The 18,477-nt window shown below is 38.4% G+C and overlaps 1 protein-coding gene across 16 annotated transcripts in view; it reads right to left on the reverse strand.

The window, feature by feature from the left end:
• The window catches only part of FHOD3 (formin homology 2 domain containing 3), a 372,401-nt gene that overhangs the window by 15,867 nt on the left and 338,057 nt on the right, over positions 1 to 18,477 (reverse strand). For 8 of the 16 annotated variants that reach the window (XM_086897020.1, XM_086896989.1, XM_086896998.1 and 5 more), the window contains 5 exons: positions 13,718 to 13,908; positions 11,958 to 12,150; positions 6,455 to 6,484; positions 3,714 to 3,885; positions 1,616 to 1,777 (listed from right to left, as the gene is read on the reverse strand). In XM_086897020.1, the coding sequence (XP_086753146.1) occupies positions 1,616 to 1,777; positions 3,714 to 3,885; positions 6,455 to 6,484; positions 11,958 to 12,150; positions 13,718 to 13,908 (748 nt within the window). Of the gene's footprint in view, positions 1 to 781; positions 820 to 1,615; positions 1,778 to 3,713; positions 3,886 to 6,454; positions 6,485 to 11,957; positions 12,151 to 13,717; positions 13,909 to 18,477 lie in introns of all 16 variants that reach the window. The other 8 variants (XM_086897050.1, XM_086897029.1, XM_086897009.1 and 5 more) reach the window with 3 other exon arrangements.

Consider the following 18,477-nt stretch of genomic DNA (forward strand, 5'->3'; position numbering starts at 1 on the left):
CATGTCTGCTAAAAGGGACATTAAACTACTGAACTTTATGTTTGTTTTGAAACTGTCTTTTAATCCACTTAAGAGTCTCATCCAGATCTTGAAGAACAAACAAGCACAAGAGCTGGATTCTATCATGATTAATTACGATGGAAATCAGTCCCAGCCTAAACATTTACTGAATGTTTAATCCCTGATAATGTTTTTACTGAATACAAAAGACAGTTCCACTGAAAAAATATAGTTTTTTTTCTTATCATTATCCTGTTTTGTTGTTTCTACAGCAAATGATTCCTTGGGACAAAAAGTATCCGGCAAAAATTAGGAATAAGAGGCTTTGGTATACGTCTGTATGAACACAGTGGGAAATACTTTACCATGGGATAAATCATGGAAATAGGGATAAAGCATGGAAATAGGCAAACATACAGGGGATTTACTAGATATGCACAAGCCAACTGCGACAGTCAGCGTGTGCAGAACACCAGAACTGTGTGGGGAAGTGGGTAGCAGCAGGTGATGCCAGAAAGAGGTAAGGCACAGTGTATGACAGAAAGGAAGACAGACAATCCAGTGTCAGCTCATTTTCTTTGTTTAGAGACTGGCTCATCTAACCAGAGTGTCCAGTTTGCCTCTGCTCCTGCCACATGCAGAAGTTCCTTTCTTAGCATGTTGGGGAAAGTGAATATGCTTTCAGCACATACTAGTTGATAGCAAATGCCAAGTGTTTTTGATCACCCATTATGTTAGAAAAACTCCACAAAAAAGAAAATCTGTGTCATTTTTCACTCACTGTTGTTGTCTCCTCTTTGTCCTAACTTCCCAGAAATGCTAAAAAAATGGATGGAAAGGTAGTCAAAAAGCCACATATGGTAAATGACATTAAACACTAAAATCTTATGTTCTTTGGGTAGTTATCCTTCTCATAGTATTTGCACTAGTTTCTGCACATGAGGAAAAAAAAAACAAACCCAGAAAGTTCATCACTTCTTAAACACTGGATTTACTAAACCATGAAACCAAACTCCTTAAACTTGGGTGCTGCAGCTCAACCCCAAGGCCACAATACACCATTGAAAGACCACCTTATAAATGTGCTACCTTTTCTTCCCAGTGGAAGTTAAACTCCTCTATAACCACTTTGCAGCCAAGCAGCAGTAGACATTTTGTTTTCAGGGCTGCGGAAAGATAGCATACAGCACGAGAGAGAAAGATTTTAAAAGGCGAAATAGCTCAAACTACTTTTTTTTTTTTGCTTTATGAATAAATTCAGCTACAGACACAACTATTAACCTTTATGCCAGTTCACAGTAGGTAACAGCATTTTAAGCAGTCTCCATCTGAGGTCCTGATCTGAATTCTCTAGTTATGCAAAAGTACTGTCATGAAGCACCATAAACCATTCTTCTCATTCTGCTAAGGACATTTCAAGTTCTGTAGAAGACAGAGCCACCCACTGCATACAACACTGTTTAGACAATATTAAGAGGAAGATAAGCCAATCACAAGCACACACTCAAAACACTCCCAATGCATGTCTGCCTACCAAAGACCTGGTTCCTACACCGATATACATAAATATTTGCACATTCCCTTACTTTGAGCAGTTTAATAGCCTTATACTCACATGACTTCCTATTTGCTCGTGAGCGCTTCCTCTCTCTAGGCACCGCTCGCTGGCTTGGCACTTGGGTGGCGGACTTGACAATGCGATCCATGATCTCATCTGCAGCGTCATCCGTTGCGTTCGGTGAGTCGTCATTGCCAGCGTTCCATGAACCGATACGGCCTGGAAAAGTCCAGCAAGTCAATTCGGGGAAAAGAAGAGAGGAAGTCTCTTGTGTCACTTTGGTTTTGCAATTGTGGTTTTTTGGGAAATTATAGCAGGCAGCTCAGTCATCCCAGCTTCAATTCAACCAAAGAAGAAGGATCTGCCTAATGGAGAATATTTCTAAATAATAAACTAGATTCTTTGCTGCACCAGTAGAGAGCCAAGAGTTCAAACACAGTTATAATATATATGTATTTATATACACACTTTCTATTCCTTTAAGACTCAGTCTCTCGCTCTTTATCACACAACTGGTAAACACCTGATAGAGGGTGCCTGTAAGCCAAGGATGGATAGTGTTGTGTGACCATGTTTCTCTTTGCTCCTCTTACAAAGACACTAGAAGACATGGCACAACTTAGAGATAGGTACAGATTGGAAACACAAGTCCTTTTGTACTGAAAGAAAGAAAAATTTCTGAGCATCTGTATCACAACCTGGAGCAAAGGAGAGAAGAAAAGGGCATAAAGTGTGGTTTGACATGTCTCGTCCCCTTCACAATGAAGAATTCACCTTCTTATCACAGAGCTGTATGTGTCCTGATATGTGACTGTGTGTGCTACCTGAGTGAAAGAGTTGTTGGCAAGCTGAAAAGCTGAAAGCAGTTTTGGTAAAACCACAAACAAGTGAACCATGTTTCCAAATCCAAGGCTCTGGCACTCCTTACTCCACAGAGCACTGTGTAACGTGTTTGGGTTCCTCCACTACTGGCTACTGTTGCGTGCATTTTGTTTTTAAATTATTTGAAGGCTAGTGTGCAGTGTGAACATTGACAGTGAGCTTAGCAAAAGAGTGGATGTGGTACAATTGCAAAGACATTTTATACCACATTCCTGAAGTCCATAAACAGCTTTGATTAGGTAAAGACTCAGCTGTCTCATCTCCTGGCTTTTCAGGAGTAGTTCTATTACAACAGTGCCCCTGACAAGCTCTTGTCTGGCTCACCCATCTTCTGTCTCTGCTATTCTTCTGGGGAACACAAGCTGACTCACAATCAGGACACTCTATTAATCAGCATTCAGTGGATTACTGCAGCTGTTCAGCTTGTTGCAGTGAAGCTTGAATTATTTAATCTTCGTACTTTAGTTAGCTGACTGGCTTCTTACATTGGGACTCTAAAACTTCTGAATTAGCCAGGATCATGGTTTTAAGCATAAGTATACACACACAGACTTAAGAGTTGGATGCTGTGGATGTGGTATCAATTGTATAAAAAAAAGTACTAAGAAAGTGTAAGACATCCAGATATGAAGGAGAAGAAATACCAGAGAAGAAAATGAAGATTTTAATTTTGGTGCTTCTCCTTGCACGCTTCTGCAGGGAGAAGCACCAAAGCTCCAAAAGGAGATACTCCAAAGCTATCTTCCATGCATTGCAAGTATGGGAGTGGTAAGGGGAAGACAAAAGGAAGTACCCATTACCTTTGCAGTTTAGCAGGGAGGTGGTTAAAAGACACATCACTTTCTTCCTACCCATTTCATCCCTGATTTCTCTGTAGTCATTCCTAAAATACTGAAAGATCTTTTCACTTGAATTTGAATTGCTACTACTTGCTTCTATTGAAAATAAAGAAACTACATCCTGGATTCTGCAGTCTCCATTTTGCCTTCATGGTGAGTAGTGGGCAGTCACCATCATCATATGCAGGGAGAACTGAAAATTTCTGCAGACTTGGACTCCTGATGTCCCTACTCTGGCTGTGTTGAAACTTATATTCTTCTTCAACCCCATGCCTCACATCACTTCTATCATGAAAACACCACTGGGATGTTCGCCTTTCCCTTTCACCTTTTCAGCTGTGAGTGCTATGCCAGGGGGAAATGACCCATGTTTGGGCGACTGTGTGGCTACCACAGCACAAGAAACGTGGCCAAGAGGAAATTTTGGCGCTTACCTCGGCTGGCCCGGCTCCGAGTGCGGACGCCCAGTGCCATGGTGCTGTCCCCAGCCATGGAGCAGGTCTTCAGCACAGCCTTCATGTTCTCGTGCTCGGCAGCATCCTCGGCATACTGCAGGCCCTGGGGCTGGCTCTGGCAGGGTGGGGAGCTGCTGGAGAACTTGCCAGACTGTGGGAGGAAAAGGATTTGTTGTTTCAACAACAGCATGAACAATAGGCCAGGAGCTTGACTGCGAATTGCAAGGAAAGAAGTGTCCTCACAGGCTTGGTTTGGAGTGCAGCTATTCCCAAAAGAGCCCAGTAACAGTTGCTCCTCTCCCAGAGCATTTACTTTGACAGGAAATAAACCTGAAACAGGGTGACAGCAGGGAGTAGACACAGAGGAAAACCAGATGCATTAGCTCAAGCTTTGCAATTTTGACCTTATGTCTGAGAGTAAAATGTACAAAGCAAGGACTTGCTTTGAAACCTTCGATCCAGACTGGGCCTGATCTGGGGTCAGGCATAATGCTGAGAGGAATAGCATGAAACCCAACAGAAAAAAAGAAATTGCTGCTTTTGGTATATAATCAACTTTTGGTAGCAAGGCAAAATGGGGACAGTGATCTAGGAAGAGACACCTTTCTCTCTTGGCTCTCTGCCTTGCTAAATAGAAAACTCTCAAACCGCTCTAAAACACAATTATCTACAAGTAACTTCAATACACATTACCATTAATGCTTAAAAGGTCCCTTGTCCCAAAACACCCAGGCAAACTGTTTATGGCCAAAACACAAAAATTACAGTCAGAAATCAGAACAACAAAAAAACCATACAAGAGATTGAAGAGTCTGCCCTCCTCTTCCCTGTCACCACGAGTACATGAACAACAGCAGCTACACTAGCTGGGCAAGCACAGTGTGGGTATGCAGCAGCCCCACCAGTGGCCCAAACAACCACCTAGGAATGTGTGGGAGCAGCAGAAGTGGGTACTTTCTAAGGAAAAGGGCTTGCATTGCTGGGCTGCTCTCCCATCTCAGACTCGGCCTCCAAAGGGCTTGGATGCTGGTATTTGCCACTATGCTCTTATCTACAGAAAGGTCAAAGCACATTGAAAATACAGCCCTGACTGCAGGAAATACCGACCCTGTTGACAGCAAACAGGCATCAACAGATAATAATAAACTTTGGTACTCTCACTCCTATCAGTCCAACATCAGACACCGAAATATGTTTTGTTTTTCCTTTTAATCTTTCTTGATCTAATTCCGCACAGATGAAAGGACAAGTGCTGCATTCTCTTCTTTCTTTGCATAATAAACAACATTAATTATTCACTTGGTGATTTCAAGCCAGTCAGTTAAAGGGCTGCAAACCTGCAAAGTCCTTCTGTCAGAGAATGGTAAATTGAAAGAAAAGACTGGTCCTACTTTCAGAGCTTTGATCAAGTCCCCATGTCATGACTGCAAATTGAAAATGTGTAATCTGGAAACTAAAGATAGGACGATTCTGTTTTAACATTGTGACTTTTTGGGGTAAGATAGCAAGTTAACTGAGTAGCAAAACAATAATCCCTAAAAGGCACTGAACTAAATATATCAGTAAGAGACCTATTTTTGATAGTTAGAAGTTTGTTTTCTTGTTAAAAGATTAGCTTGCAACATTTTGATGTGAAAAGTATGCAAGTGTTAGAGTTTCACGTGTGAAAATAAAAGATAGAAAAATATTAGAGAAAAACTCCCATGAAATGGCATGCCATTTTTGCATTAAGACTACTCTCTTACACAAAGTTGGTTGTTCAGCTAATCAATACAATCTCCAAAAAATTCCAAAGGATAAAGCCTTCACATAACTGTTAGTTCCTGCTCACACAGGTTAGTTACATGTTGGCATAAACAGGCAAATTCATGTAATTCTCTTTCCATGCCCTAAGCTATACAACAGAAACCAATCTCTGGGGGTGAAGCTCTAGAGCCAAAAGTTTTATTTAATTTCCTTAATTTTCAGATGTTGCCATAAATTGCTGCACAAACCCCAGCCTGCTGAGAAAATGACCACCAGTATGAAATACTGAGCATTAAGCCACATTGTTTAGTTCAGCAAATTGAAGAAAGCTCTAATGCCGAACAAAAAATGCATTGCAAAAATGATGCTCCTCAAATCAATAAAATTTTATTATGAATATAGCTAGAATATGAATATAGCTCACCTTCAGGAGCACTTTATGATAGATACATGAACTACTCCATGGCTCACCTCTATGATGAATGAAGTGTCTCATTCTGTATTTATATAGCAAGGCAAACAGTTAATATTTGCTTAACTTCCCTATATCCTGATGCTTTTTAAAACTTTACAAAATAATACCATGTGGGGTTATGCAGCCTAATGAGTGTGAAATTATCCTGGGAATACATAGCCCAAGGTAACTTATCATCCCCATAATATTTAGATCACTGATGTGTTGGGTAATGGGGATACTTTGCAGTACACTACAGATAGTAAGAAAGAAAATGAGGAAACTTAAAATTATTAAGGCCTCAGATAAAGCTATCCTTATTTAAGAGGACAGGCATGCATATGGTTAAAGCTGACTGCAAAAATGCATTCTTATGATTGAGACAAAAAGGTATGAGTAATATGTCATGGTTCATAGTTCCAGTTGAGCAGATGGAGTTGAGCAGTCCATACTGAGTTAGAAATTAGATGTCACAGCACACAGGAGACATGGGATGACATGCTTTTTCAAAGAACCATACCTCAACATCCTCCTCTTCATCGGTCTGCCACTGGAAACAAAGGACAAGGTGGAGAAGGACAAACAGCAAGATTTAGGAAAGACAGCACCGTCAAACCATGTCAGAGTAAGAGGTAACCATGGTACTGTTTATGCAATAGGAGGACATAAAAATAGAAGACATATAAGGAATTAATTCCTTAGACAATCAGCTTTCTCTTTTTTTTAGCTGATTGTATGTAGAACAGACTGTCGCTGCCAGTAGGATATGCAAAAATTTCCCGATTTTTCTTACAGAAATGGTGAACTGAAACTACCCCTACCCCATCCTCTTTCTCTCCCTTGGGTCATGTGGTTGTTTGCCCCATGGAAACTGACAACACTAGGTAGGACTCCTTCTTCTTCCAGCACTGTGCAGCACAGGGAGGTCCTGGCTGTTGTTTCTCTCAGTGCAGAGGTCAACTTCTTGGCAATTCCTTTTCTCTGCACTTAAGTGTTTGTTTTAATTCCATTTTTAAGCTGGGGTTTTTCAACTTACAATTCAACAGAGCATTCAAATCAAATGCTGGGTAGCCTTTCAATAAATGCTTAAAGTTCTTCAGTAGCTGCCTGATACCTGATCCTGAAAATCAGAGAGATGCAATTATCCAATGTTACTCAGGGCTTTTACCCTCTGTGACAGCAGGCATCCAAAACTATCTTGATGGTTGCACTACTATTAAATGCACAGACATAAAAAAGTATTGTGGGATATGGAGTATTCTTAAATTTGGGGATTTACAGGGAATTAGCAGACTATTAGATCTGTATTCCCAAATGCCTTAGGAATTCTTCACTGGGTTAGAAGATGCCCCACATGGAAGTTTCCCAAAGTAAAACATGGCTTCTCAAGTATCTGGGCTCCTTGTTTCCATAATTTTCAGTTTGATTGTTTATAAAGTGAAAACATAGTCCAAAAATTTTATGCTTTTTTTTTTAATTTGTGGATTTTGTTTTGTTTCTTCTAGAAGAAGCATTTTGCCAATAGTATTTTTCTCCCTAGTGTTTCTAATACACATTTTTGACCTTATCTCCATCTCAGCTCTGATTTCTGTCTGGGATTGATACATTCCGTTCCAGAAACATTCATCATTAAAAATGAAAGCCTGATTTACTTTGGCCCTCAGTTTAGCTTCAGCACAATCTCCATAAGAAGATTAGCTGTGACTGCTGAGCAGCCCATTAACATTACTTTTTAAGGGTATGTTTTATGCAAAGAGTGAGATGCTTATTCTAATTTGGACACAGTGGTACTGACAGAAACACAGGCACTGTGTTTTGCACAGGGATCATGATAGGTATGTTCCCTTTGCATTAAAATTATCTGTTTGTCTTTTTTCCATCCCCTGGGGGGCAGGGAGTCACTCTATAAAGCAATTCTTCTGAAGAGGACCACTGTCCACTTTTTGTCACAGGTAAGAAAGAGAAAGAATAAGAAGTACAAAGTCTTGTATTCTAATACCTTCCTTCTATCTATCTATCTATCTATCTATCTATCTATCTATCTATCTATCTACCTACCTACCTACCTACCATCTAATCTATTATATTGTTCTGTTCATCCAGCTAATAAGTAAAGGGCAGCAGGAGAACCAATCAAGCTAAACAATACAAAAAGGCAGTCAGGGCAAGGTTAAACAGTAGAGAACACACATTACAAAGTCTGTGCTCCAAACAAAATGTATTATAGTATTACTTTATATCAAGCTAGATTTTTACAGGTAAATTCCCAGCTGCTGGCCTTCCAGCCCATTTAATCTAGCTGGGAATAATTTGCTGTTGACTCACTTCAAGGGCACTTCTCTGCTTGACTTTGCTCATCTCCAGTACTTGGGCATTACCATTTCTCTCCCTCCTGCTCCACATGGAGAGCACTCACTCCTAGAACCACTGTCCTAAAGCCAAAGCTACTCCAGTGCACGGGAAATATAATTCACCACCCTCTTCATATTTCCATGTCTGAAGAGGCATTTGCCTCTAGCAAATACTGACAACAGGAGTAAAAGCAGCAAAATAAAGGAATCAACCTTATATTTCACTAGGAAATCTGCTCTTACTCTGGTGTATACATTCTACCTTGTATGTCCTTGTGTCATCATTATAAAAACACTGAGAAATAGCAATAAATTATGAATTTTTTAATGTGATATTATCAAAAAGCACTGAAAGAATATTGCTATACTGAATACCACTTGCAGACACAAGATGTTAATTTGAAGGAAAAATGGCCATTTGATTCTTCTGTCATCAAAAATTGGATGTTAGAGGACAGTTTGAGATCTCCCTCCTTCCCTTCCTCCTGCCCTCACATTTTTCCTTTAGGCTAGCATTTCTGTGCAGTGGATTTGCTGTTTCAAAATATTATGTCTATTACATAGTAATTTTGGAATTGAAACATGAAAAGCAGAGCTTCATGAATCTGGGAGACAGATGCTTGTGTTACCTACTATTATTAAAAATAATATAAAAGTTCAGACTTGTATCTATAATTGCATTTCTTCCCTATTTTGCTTGCTTGTTATTTTTAGAGTGCCTGAAATGATTACTATCATTGGCTAAAGCCAGATATAAGGGTACAGAGGCTAGGCAGTTTTCCCTGTGGAACTGTGACAAAGCAATGCTCTCCTCTTTTCCTTAGCCCTCTCCTCCAGTCAACATTCACCAAGATTTAAACTGACAGTGCCCAGTCCACTTCAGCTATTAAAGAACATATAAACACAAAGGTATCTGTGGTAAAAGGCTGAAAGAAAGACTGGAACTATTCCCCATTGTGCTCCTCAGTGTTACTCCATGTTGAAGCTGTTGCAAGCAGTTGAAGCTGAAGTTGTTGAAGCTGATGCAAGTTCTCCATGCAAAGAGCCAGCACCCCTCTGCCTTCCAAGTCTGCAGGGGGGGTACAATGTTTAAGAGATACAGCCCTTCTCCTTAAGAACTGGGTTGGTTCTGGCTTATTCCTTTCACACTTTTGTTAAAATTACTCTTTGTCTGCCTAAAAGCAGTATCCTGTGACGTGATAAAAATGAGACCCTGAGGAAACTTTCAAAAGGACAGGGAGGTAAATTTCAAATAACTGCACAATACTTTTAGGTCACCAAAAACAGAAAGTAAGATTCTGTATGACTACTGCATATCATAACCACTTTCTATAAAGAATTTTTTCCAATGTCAAGATCTCAACTTTCTTCTATCAGTATTTTGTAACTAGTGAACCACTGTCAATGCATTACTGATCTATCTCCCCTTTCCAAGCCTTCAAATATAAAACACTAAGAAAATCAAGACCAGATACAAACCACAGCCAAAACAAAACTACAATAAAATTCCACATTTTCATCATTCTTCACACATAAATATCTTCCATCCTGCTGACTTGGAAACTTGTTTTGAGGTAGATACAACTTTGAAGTTGTCAGAGGAAGCTGTGACAAATAGTCTGATGCAACTTGAATTCAGTTTTACCATATACTGCAGTTCAAATAAAAGGTAAATGAGGCCATATTACTGGGCTATGGTGAAAGAGATTTAGCTAAGTTCTGAAATAACTATGTGGCCACATTAATAATTCCCTTAAAGAGCATTCCTGTAAGGGCAGTTTTAAAGACTGCTGTTTTTCACTCGTGCAGGCTTTTTGGTTTCAAGCTAGTAACTAAGCTTCTTCTATAGTTATAAATTAGAGTTAGGCAAACTATGCTCCCTTTTTTAAGATCTGTAAGATATTTTTTGGTGTAACACTAGCTGTCAGATGGCATTTAGTTCTTGCCAAATCTCAACATCATCTTGAGATTAACAAGAGATCTTCTTCCAGTAGTACTTTTGTTCTGGGAAAGGCCTTGATGCCTCCTTCTCTCCATTTTCAGAAGATGGCCATTGTCCCTGGTTCTGCCCCTTGCTGACTCACTATCAAGCCTGAGACTTTCTGGTTTGAAAGAGTCCCATTTCTCTGCTTCCTGAACCCAGCTGACCAGAACTCCTTTCTCTCTCGCATTTTCTGCAGGAACACGATACAGACAAGCTTTTTGTCCTGCCACAGCAGTTATTCTGGATGGATAATACATAAACACTACATTAAATGGTAGGAACACATTTAAGGAAAAGAGTAACTCCTTTACATCTCAGTCTTGCTTAAACCAGTAAAAAGTGTCAAAGCTATGTGAGGGAATGAAAATTTTAATTTACAAAACTCTTTAATGTTAATGCTGTCTTTTGGCTCCTTTAGACCACATCAGGAAAACCAAGAAGCAATTGAAAAAAGTAATCTCACTTCTCCAGTGGTAGTTTTGAAAATATGTATGATTACATTATACCCTTTGTATAAAATCAGAGCCTCTTCCTTAACCTGAGACTACACCAAAATAAAAAGTTTTTGATAATAATGCAGGTTTAACATTTTGTCTAGATGGGGCAGATTTCCAAATGTAAACAGGATATCGCCAGGAAAGATCAACAACTGACTGTGAGTCAATGACTTAAATACAATCTTAATTCATGTCAGTCCCAATACATATATATATATTTATATATTTATATTAAATCATGTTGCCTGAGCCATAAAACTGTAATCAGCTTCAGGCTTTTCATGCCAAAGGCAGGGGTAGCTTCATATGCAATGAAAAACTTGCATTTAATCGAGACTCCAGATCTGGATTTTGAGACAGCTGGAAACTTTTATTAAGTACTGGAACTTCTTAATACTATTTGGATTGAGCCAAACTACATCAACTTAAAAAAAAAAAAAAAAAAATCAAGGGGATTTTAAAACCTATTATGCTGAGAAAATTAATCTTATTTTAATTTAGTCTATGAATATGCAATCTTACAGAATCTTACAGTCAAGAAGTTTGCAGAGGAACATCTACTGTGGACATAAATTTGTCCATCCTTTCAGAACCCCAAAGTAGTCTGTTACCATAAAATTGGCTGGTCTGTGCTTTAAAATTAAGGAGAAAATTTCTGTGCATGCACATGAAATATATGTATATGTTCATATAGATATATACAGACATAAAAACAGATAAAATGTCAAAGACTCAAAACTATATTAGAATATTCAAAGATGGAGGAAAAAATCCATTAATATTTGGCTGCAATCACTTAAATGGCCACAATGATTCATCATCTAAATTATGTTCTCAATTAGGAGTCTAATTTCTAGGGTTTTTTTAATCTTTCATATTCTTGGCTGATCAGATACACACAGCTCCTGATATCTTCTAGATATTCTGGCCACTGTGCAGCACACAGAGAAGCTCTTTTTGGATAATTAATTTCGGTTTGTTCTTGTCCTATACATTTTTATGAAGCAAATATTTTTATGAAGAAAACATACACAACCAAGGACTTGCAAGTTTTGTCTGCTAATAGGGGAGAGTTCATTACTTACAGAACAAGGACCTCTAAAAATAAAAATAGAGTAACAACTCTTCATATACCACATTCAGTGAAAGCTTTAAAAATCCATGCTATGGGAGATGCCATTTGCCACTTACATCTGTTATCATTTTCCCTCTGGTCTTGTTTCTTTCCCTGTGGTTAGCTCGTTTCTGTTTTTGCTGCAGAACTCGTTCCCTGGTGGTGCGGTATTCCAGAGCAAATTCACTAATAATTTTGCAGAACTTATTGATGTTGACTTCACGTATTGCGTAGGGAGGATGGCCCATAAATAACAAAAATGAGTGAAACCTGGAAAAAATGAGTTTATAAATGTAAAGGGAAAAAATCTTTATTGATGGTCTCTTGGAAAAAAAACAAAACACAGCTATATTTCACTGAATCCATTTATTACTTTACTAGCTTCAATCATTTCCTTTGTGCTCCAGAATTTTCATGGATGCTTTGCATAACATTGGTATGTTTTATAATTGAAACCATGAAAGTCTAGCCTATGATAACTTCATCCTAGTCTACTTTCCCAGGCTGATGCAGGAGATAAAATGTTTATGGAACTTCATCACTTTATATGACTAATTTGGCACATCAATGACCAATTTTATTTCAGTTATAGAAAAAATACTTATTAAGTTTCAATTCTATTTATTTGCATCAAGCAACTTCAAAGAGGCTCTTAGGATGTTGGGCAAAGTCTAGACAAGAAGAATGCAGATTTACAGGCTAGCAAACACAAGGAGGAAAGAATTTCTGGTTCACAAAATGGATCATAAAATTATATTATCTACCAAGTATGTTAGTTTGGGGCACCCTCACAGTTTTACTTCTTCTGTGGCATTCAGAGCTTTTGCACTATTTGCAAATTTTACTATTGCTTCTATATTGCATGATTTACAGCAGCACACTGAATGTGCAAAAATGTATGGGAATTCCTTTTAAGTGCATCTACATGCCTGAGGATAAAAAGTCTTCCCAAACCTAGAAAGATGTAAGTTTATGAAAACATTTTTAAGAACTATCATAGCAGTTGCAGGATATCAGAGGAGAAAGTTGATATTCATCTTACTCGCACAATGCACATGATAAACACAACAGGAAACTAATGAATTCACTTCCCTTTCATTGCAATTGGGATTTTGCTTACTTACGGCATAAACCCTAAGTCATTACAAAACCAAAAGAAGAGCTGAATCAACTTCTCAAGTGTATACCCACAAATTTGGGATCATTTGAAATCCATGTCTTAATTTTGACCACAGCAATTTGGAAATTATCCAGAAGTCGTAAAATCTCTCACAATTTCATTAAACCCAACTGCAAATCCTAAGGAGAAGAATCTTAATTCTGCCTTCAGCTGGTATAAGCATAAAACACATAGTCGAAGATCGTGCAAATAGGAGTGTTTCTGCCTACAAAAGAGCTCGTTGTACAAGACTGGGTTCAGCTTCTGCATATAATAAATTTGTCAATAAAGCTTCATTTATTTTGTTACAGTCAGTTCTTGTTTATTAGACAGTAAGGCAAGCCTCCTTAAAAGAAATCCAGGGATAAACAGAAAATCTATCAACTTAACTATAAAGCTGCTAGGTTTTGAGGACTAGGAGGCAAAAGACATAGCCATCGCATCTTGGGGATAAATGATTGCTGGATGATTGCTTTTTTTAGTGAAAAATATAGAACTTTTTGGAGTGGGGATCTTTTTTTAATGGGGATTATATAACAAAATATGCACCATATACAACTCGGTAATATTCCTTTCAGGAATAAGCATTAAACGCTAATAAAACACATATTTATGATGTCATAACTTTATCAAGTCATTTACTATCAAGTTATTTCTGTCACCATTATAATTCTGTACCTGTTAATTATTCTTCTATGAACAATCTTCAGGATTATGATTCTTTCTGCACAGTCTTTAAGGAACTCAGACATTTTTTGCTTTAGACTTGGCTTCATTTCATGCTTTGCTATAGCCTTAAGGTGATCCCATGATGCTTTGCACCGTCTTTCCATCTGACATAAGTTTTCCTGGAGTTGTTCAAAGTCAACCTGGAAAAACAGAAAGGAAAAGAAAAGGTGACACTTGAAGTGAAAACACTGCAGTTGTACACTTGGATAACCAAACAATGCAATCTGTGTGTATGAAAGGGTCAAGGTAGTGGCAGCATAATATCAATTCACATTATTAATTATTATTTAAACAATAAAAAATACCTTTCTCTATCACAGCATGTCTAGGCATGTAATGTTAGTAAGGCAAACTGAAATACCCATACATATATTTGGTTTTATTCTTAGAGGCCTAACAGCTAAAGTAGAAACAAAAAAATATTGTGATGTGTTTTTTCCCTTGCTAGTAAGTTCATGTTTGCACCAAGCAACTGCATGACTCAGTTCTTTCTGAGGTAATACAAAACTTTTTCTTAATCCTTTTCTCTACTACTCAAAGCTTTTTATACCCTGTTTACTGCTCACTGTTGTACCCCGCCAACAGTTCTCCATTTTAGGAAGTACTTGGATCTATTCCCTAGTCATGCACTGACTTGTTAATAGATGATGTAGTTCTAATCACAAAATTCATGGGCCAGAATTTTTTAAAGCTCTATTGAAAGTATGTGTTATTTAGTGATCTCAGCACTAACTTTCATCCCTTGATATACAATACGAATTTACTGGCTTGTAACGAGATCATATAACAACTCTGAAAGTCTCTCAACACAGTTAAACAAACAATTACACCTTACAGTAACATTCATCAGGATAGAAGCCAACACATTCCACAGAAGATGAGGGAGAGCTTCTCCTTTATTCATCAACCAAAAAAGGTGTTGAAACAGCAATACTCTTACAGAAGACACTCAGGACATGTTGCTAACAACTCAAAAGAGTGCATCAATGATCCAGCCACAACAGATGAGAAAAATAAAACTACCCAACATGTTCTGGAATTCTGAAGAAAGGAAAAATTATTTTACAATACCACTTCACTGTATCAGTGCTTAGGATGTTACAGTCTCATACTCCATAATGCTAAATGAAAACCAGTGTCAGGGGCAGGTTTTATTTCATTCTTCTTAGCTGAGTGCAGCATTCACTGCTGAGACCTATACTGAGAATAGCCATAGGAAATGCATTATTATTAAAAAGCTCCTGGTATTGATTTGATTTGTTTTTGCTGTGATTTATAAAGTGATGAATTTTTCCTCTTCACAAGGAAATAAAAACATCCTTTGATCCACTCTGCTATTCAGAAAAGCCCTGCAGGCGGAGCAGCTGTGGGGTATTTGCTTTCCTTATATCCATATCAATGCATATGCTGAAAAAAAAAAAAAGTCCTTTGCAGGTCAGTATTTTCTCTGTTGATGATAAACACATTGCTGCTCTCCACAGATGGTGTATCCAAAATGCACATGGGGAAAAATATTAGCATTCCTGATGGAAAGGAAGAAAAAAAAAAAAATCCAAGGCTTAGGTCTTCTTAGTAAGAATTATCCAACCTGGTCTGAGGAAGCCTCTCAGCCTCTATAGCTGAGAAATTTAAATTCATGACATTTTATGACAGAATGAGTTTTAATCTATCAAAAAGCTCTGAGTTTCAGGCCTGTAGGGGTTCAAGATTTGTCTTTGGAGAACAACAAATCTGGGGGGGAATGTGGTGAATTCCTGGCCCCTTGAAATCTGCCAACAGTCAGCACATTCACAAGAGTGGGAAGTTCCAACAGGGTTGGGGGCTGGCAGGTTGGGCTAAGGGACACTTATGAGTTTTTTGAGCACAAAAAAAAAAATATCAGCCCTCTGCATAAGTCCTAAGGAGACTGCAGTAAAAAGAACTGCATGACCAGAACCACCTGAACTCTCCTGGAATAAACCTCTGTGCAGCACAGGTATGCTCAAGCAGAAGTTGTGAACTCCTGGAAGGAGTAAAGTAGGAATTCCAATATTGGATAATGTACCTGTCCAAAAGCAAACTGTTCAGTGCCTGAAAGAATGTGCCAAACTTTCATGCACTGTCTGTCTGCTGACTCTCTAGTTTGGTCACTTGCTTGTAGACAGAAATGCTTTACTTGCAGAAATGACTGAAAGACTGACAGAAATGTTTTACTTGCAGAAAAAAATCCTCATGTGAAATATTAAAGTTCCAGTTTTTCTCAATCAGGTACCCCTGATACTTTATGAAATGTTATTTCGTCAGTGCCAGTTGTGTGTGTAGACACAGAATGCATTACATTTCAGTCTGCTCCAGGTCTGTGGCTCTGCTTAGGGTGTTCTATACAAATATAATGGTAAGAGTGATGAGAAATCCCAATTACAAGAGATCCTCTATCATGAGTTCATTCATATGACAAGGAGAACAAAAACTTGTGTGGAGGAATAATGACAATTATGCAATATAGTATGTATAAAGAAAACATAAAAAGGCATTTGTAATACCATACTACCTCTTAACCAGTTCACATAGCATGGCCAAGGGAGCATGGATTGATTACACCTTCTGATTTATGTGATTATTTCCAACATTTAACTGAAGGAATTAATGATGTATAATAGCAGAGAAACATGATTCCTTTTTTGTGCTTTCTTTCTTGAAAGGAAAGAGGCACCAATTCTTGCCTGCAGCTGGATGATCGTGCTGGGACTAAGAAGGAATTCAGGTGAGTTGAGGTTCCAGGAGAGCTTGGCATAGGAGGTACTCAGACAAGAACTGCTGTGGCATTATTTTATATCTATGCTCCACTGAATAAAAGGAAGCAGGAATCTGAAGTAGTCATTACAGCTTTCTTGCTGGACAGTAGCGTACAGATGTTGTACCTTGCCCAAGGGTCTGGAGGAAGGTGGAAACATATATTCTTTTTTATCCTCAGTATGTATATGTGCAAAATACATGCAGCCTGCTGGTCCTGCATAGTTACCTTCTGCTAAAATTTATAAAATTAATACATGTTCTTTTCTGCAGGAAAATGAATGAGTGGTCTTAGGCTGTTATGCAAAATAGGAATGCCCTTTCTTTCAAACACTATGAAATGTTTATTTTGATTTGTAAACCAATTTAGAAAAAACAACTTTCTAAACGTTTCTAAATGGTTCTGGGATATATTTGATATGTTCCTCCTTTCTGTGGCCAGGTTCCTCTCCATTCACAATCACACTAGCTAAAAAATATTCAGAACTATTGGCATCTGTGAAACCTCTTGCTAGGCCCACTGTTCAGTCTTCTGAGAAGTGCCTTAAGTAGACACTGTTTGATCAGAGAGGAGGAGCCAGAGACAGTATATGCAAACAGGATGTAAAGACAAGTTTATGTGACAAACGCCCTGCAGAGTCAGCCCATCAAACCACTGCCCTAAACTCATTCATGGGCAACTTTAGAATTAAAAATCTATTTTTCACTTTAACGTACCACATTTTGCACATGCCACTCAGACCAAAGAATAGAACCTTCAAATCACATCCCAGAAACAACAGCACTCACTTTAATCACTTTATATCACTATTTACTGCTTGCTACTATAGCAGATGACTTTACCATAAACAACAAAAATAAAAAGAATTCTACCAAATTTCTCATTCAATTGGGCTGAGAATTCAGTACCTCATGACATATCTACTGCCCAAACAGCTTCTGTTCTCACATGTGTATGTTTTTCACCTGACTGAGAAATTGCTACCAGCATCAAATGGCTCAGCATTTACTTCCCTGCTCGTTCTGGTTCCCTGAACATTGGTCCTTACAAGGCCTATTTTTTTCAAGTTCAACTCCATCCAATATCACATGCCATGTATAAAAGTTTAGAACTTTCTCATTCATGAAATACTAGACCATACTCCAGTCATTCAGGCAGGACATGGATCAGGGAGCCTTTCTGGTCTTTGGGTGGGGATGTTATTCCTCTGTGTGGCCACGAATACCTCATGGCCACACAGGAATTGCACACTTTATTATTTGTTGGAAGAGAGAGGAATGGCTGCTTTGAGGTAACATTGGGAATTAAATGCAGTAGCTCAAACCTAAAGTGCCTTCTACTACATATTCCCCGGGGCAGCATGTACAACTCCAGGTATGCACAACCGTGCACCACAAACAACCGCAGCCACTGTGAGATAAGAGGTCATTTTTCTTCAGCTTTCCCTTCACATTTCCCTTGGAATGTGCTTAACAAACACGTTTCCTCTTCCAGCTAAATCTCTTCTAGTCCTTGGGCTAAGCTCCCCCACTGCTGCAAGTACAAAACCATCCTGAAGTCAAAGATGCTGCACCTAAATACCCTCACGTTTCCTGTCTCCTATGTTGACATTCAGCTCCTCAGCAGGGTCAAAGATGTCACAACTGGATTGAAGCAAAAAACCCCAAAACAACTGAATGAATGGAAACTGATGAAACACTTATTTTCAAAATCACTCTATCCAAAGTTTTGTTCTGAAGGCCAGTGAATAACTTATTACCTAGATTCAGCATAATCGTACAAGGCTTCTATTGTTTGATACTCTCTTGGTTTTTGCTATAGCTTGTTTCTTATAGTGGTGAACGTATAAAATCCAGTTATTTTTTAAGGAAGACTTGGATCTCTGCATTTTTATCTTAGTCACTTTAAGAGAAGATTGATGCTTTCACAATGACAT

This window comes from Cyanistes caeruleus, chromosome 1, assembly GCF_971803275.1.
Source record: "Cyanistes caeruleus chromosome 1, bCyaCae1.hap1.1, whole genome shotgun sequence".
In the NCBI taxonomy this organism is placed as follows: Eukaryota; Metazoa; Chordata; class Aves; order Passeriformes; family Paridae; genus Cyanistes; species Cyanistes caeruleus.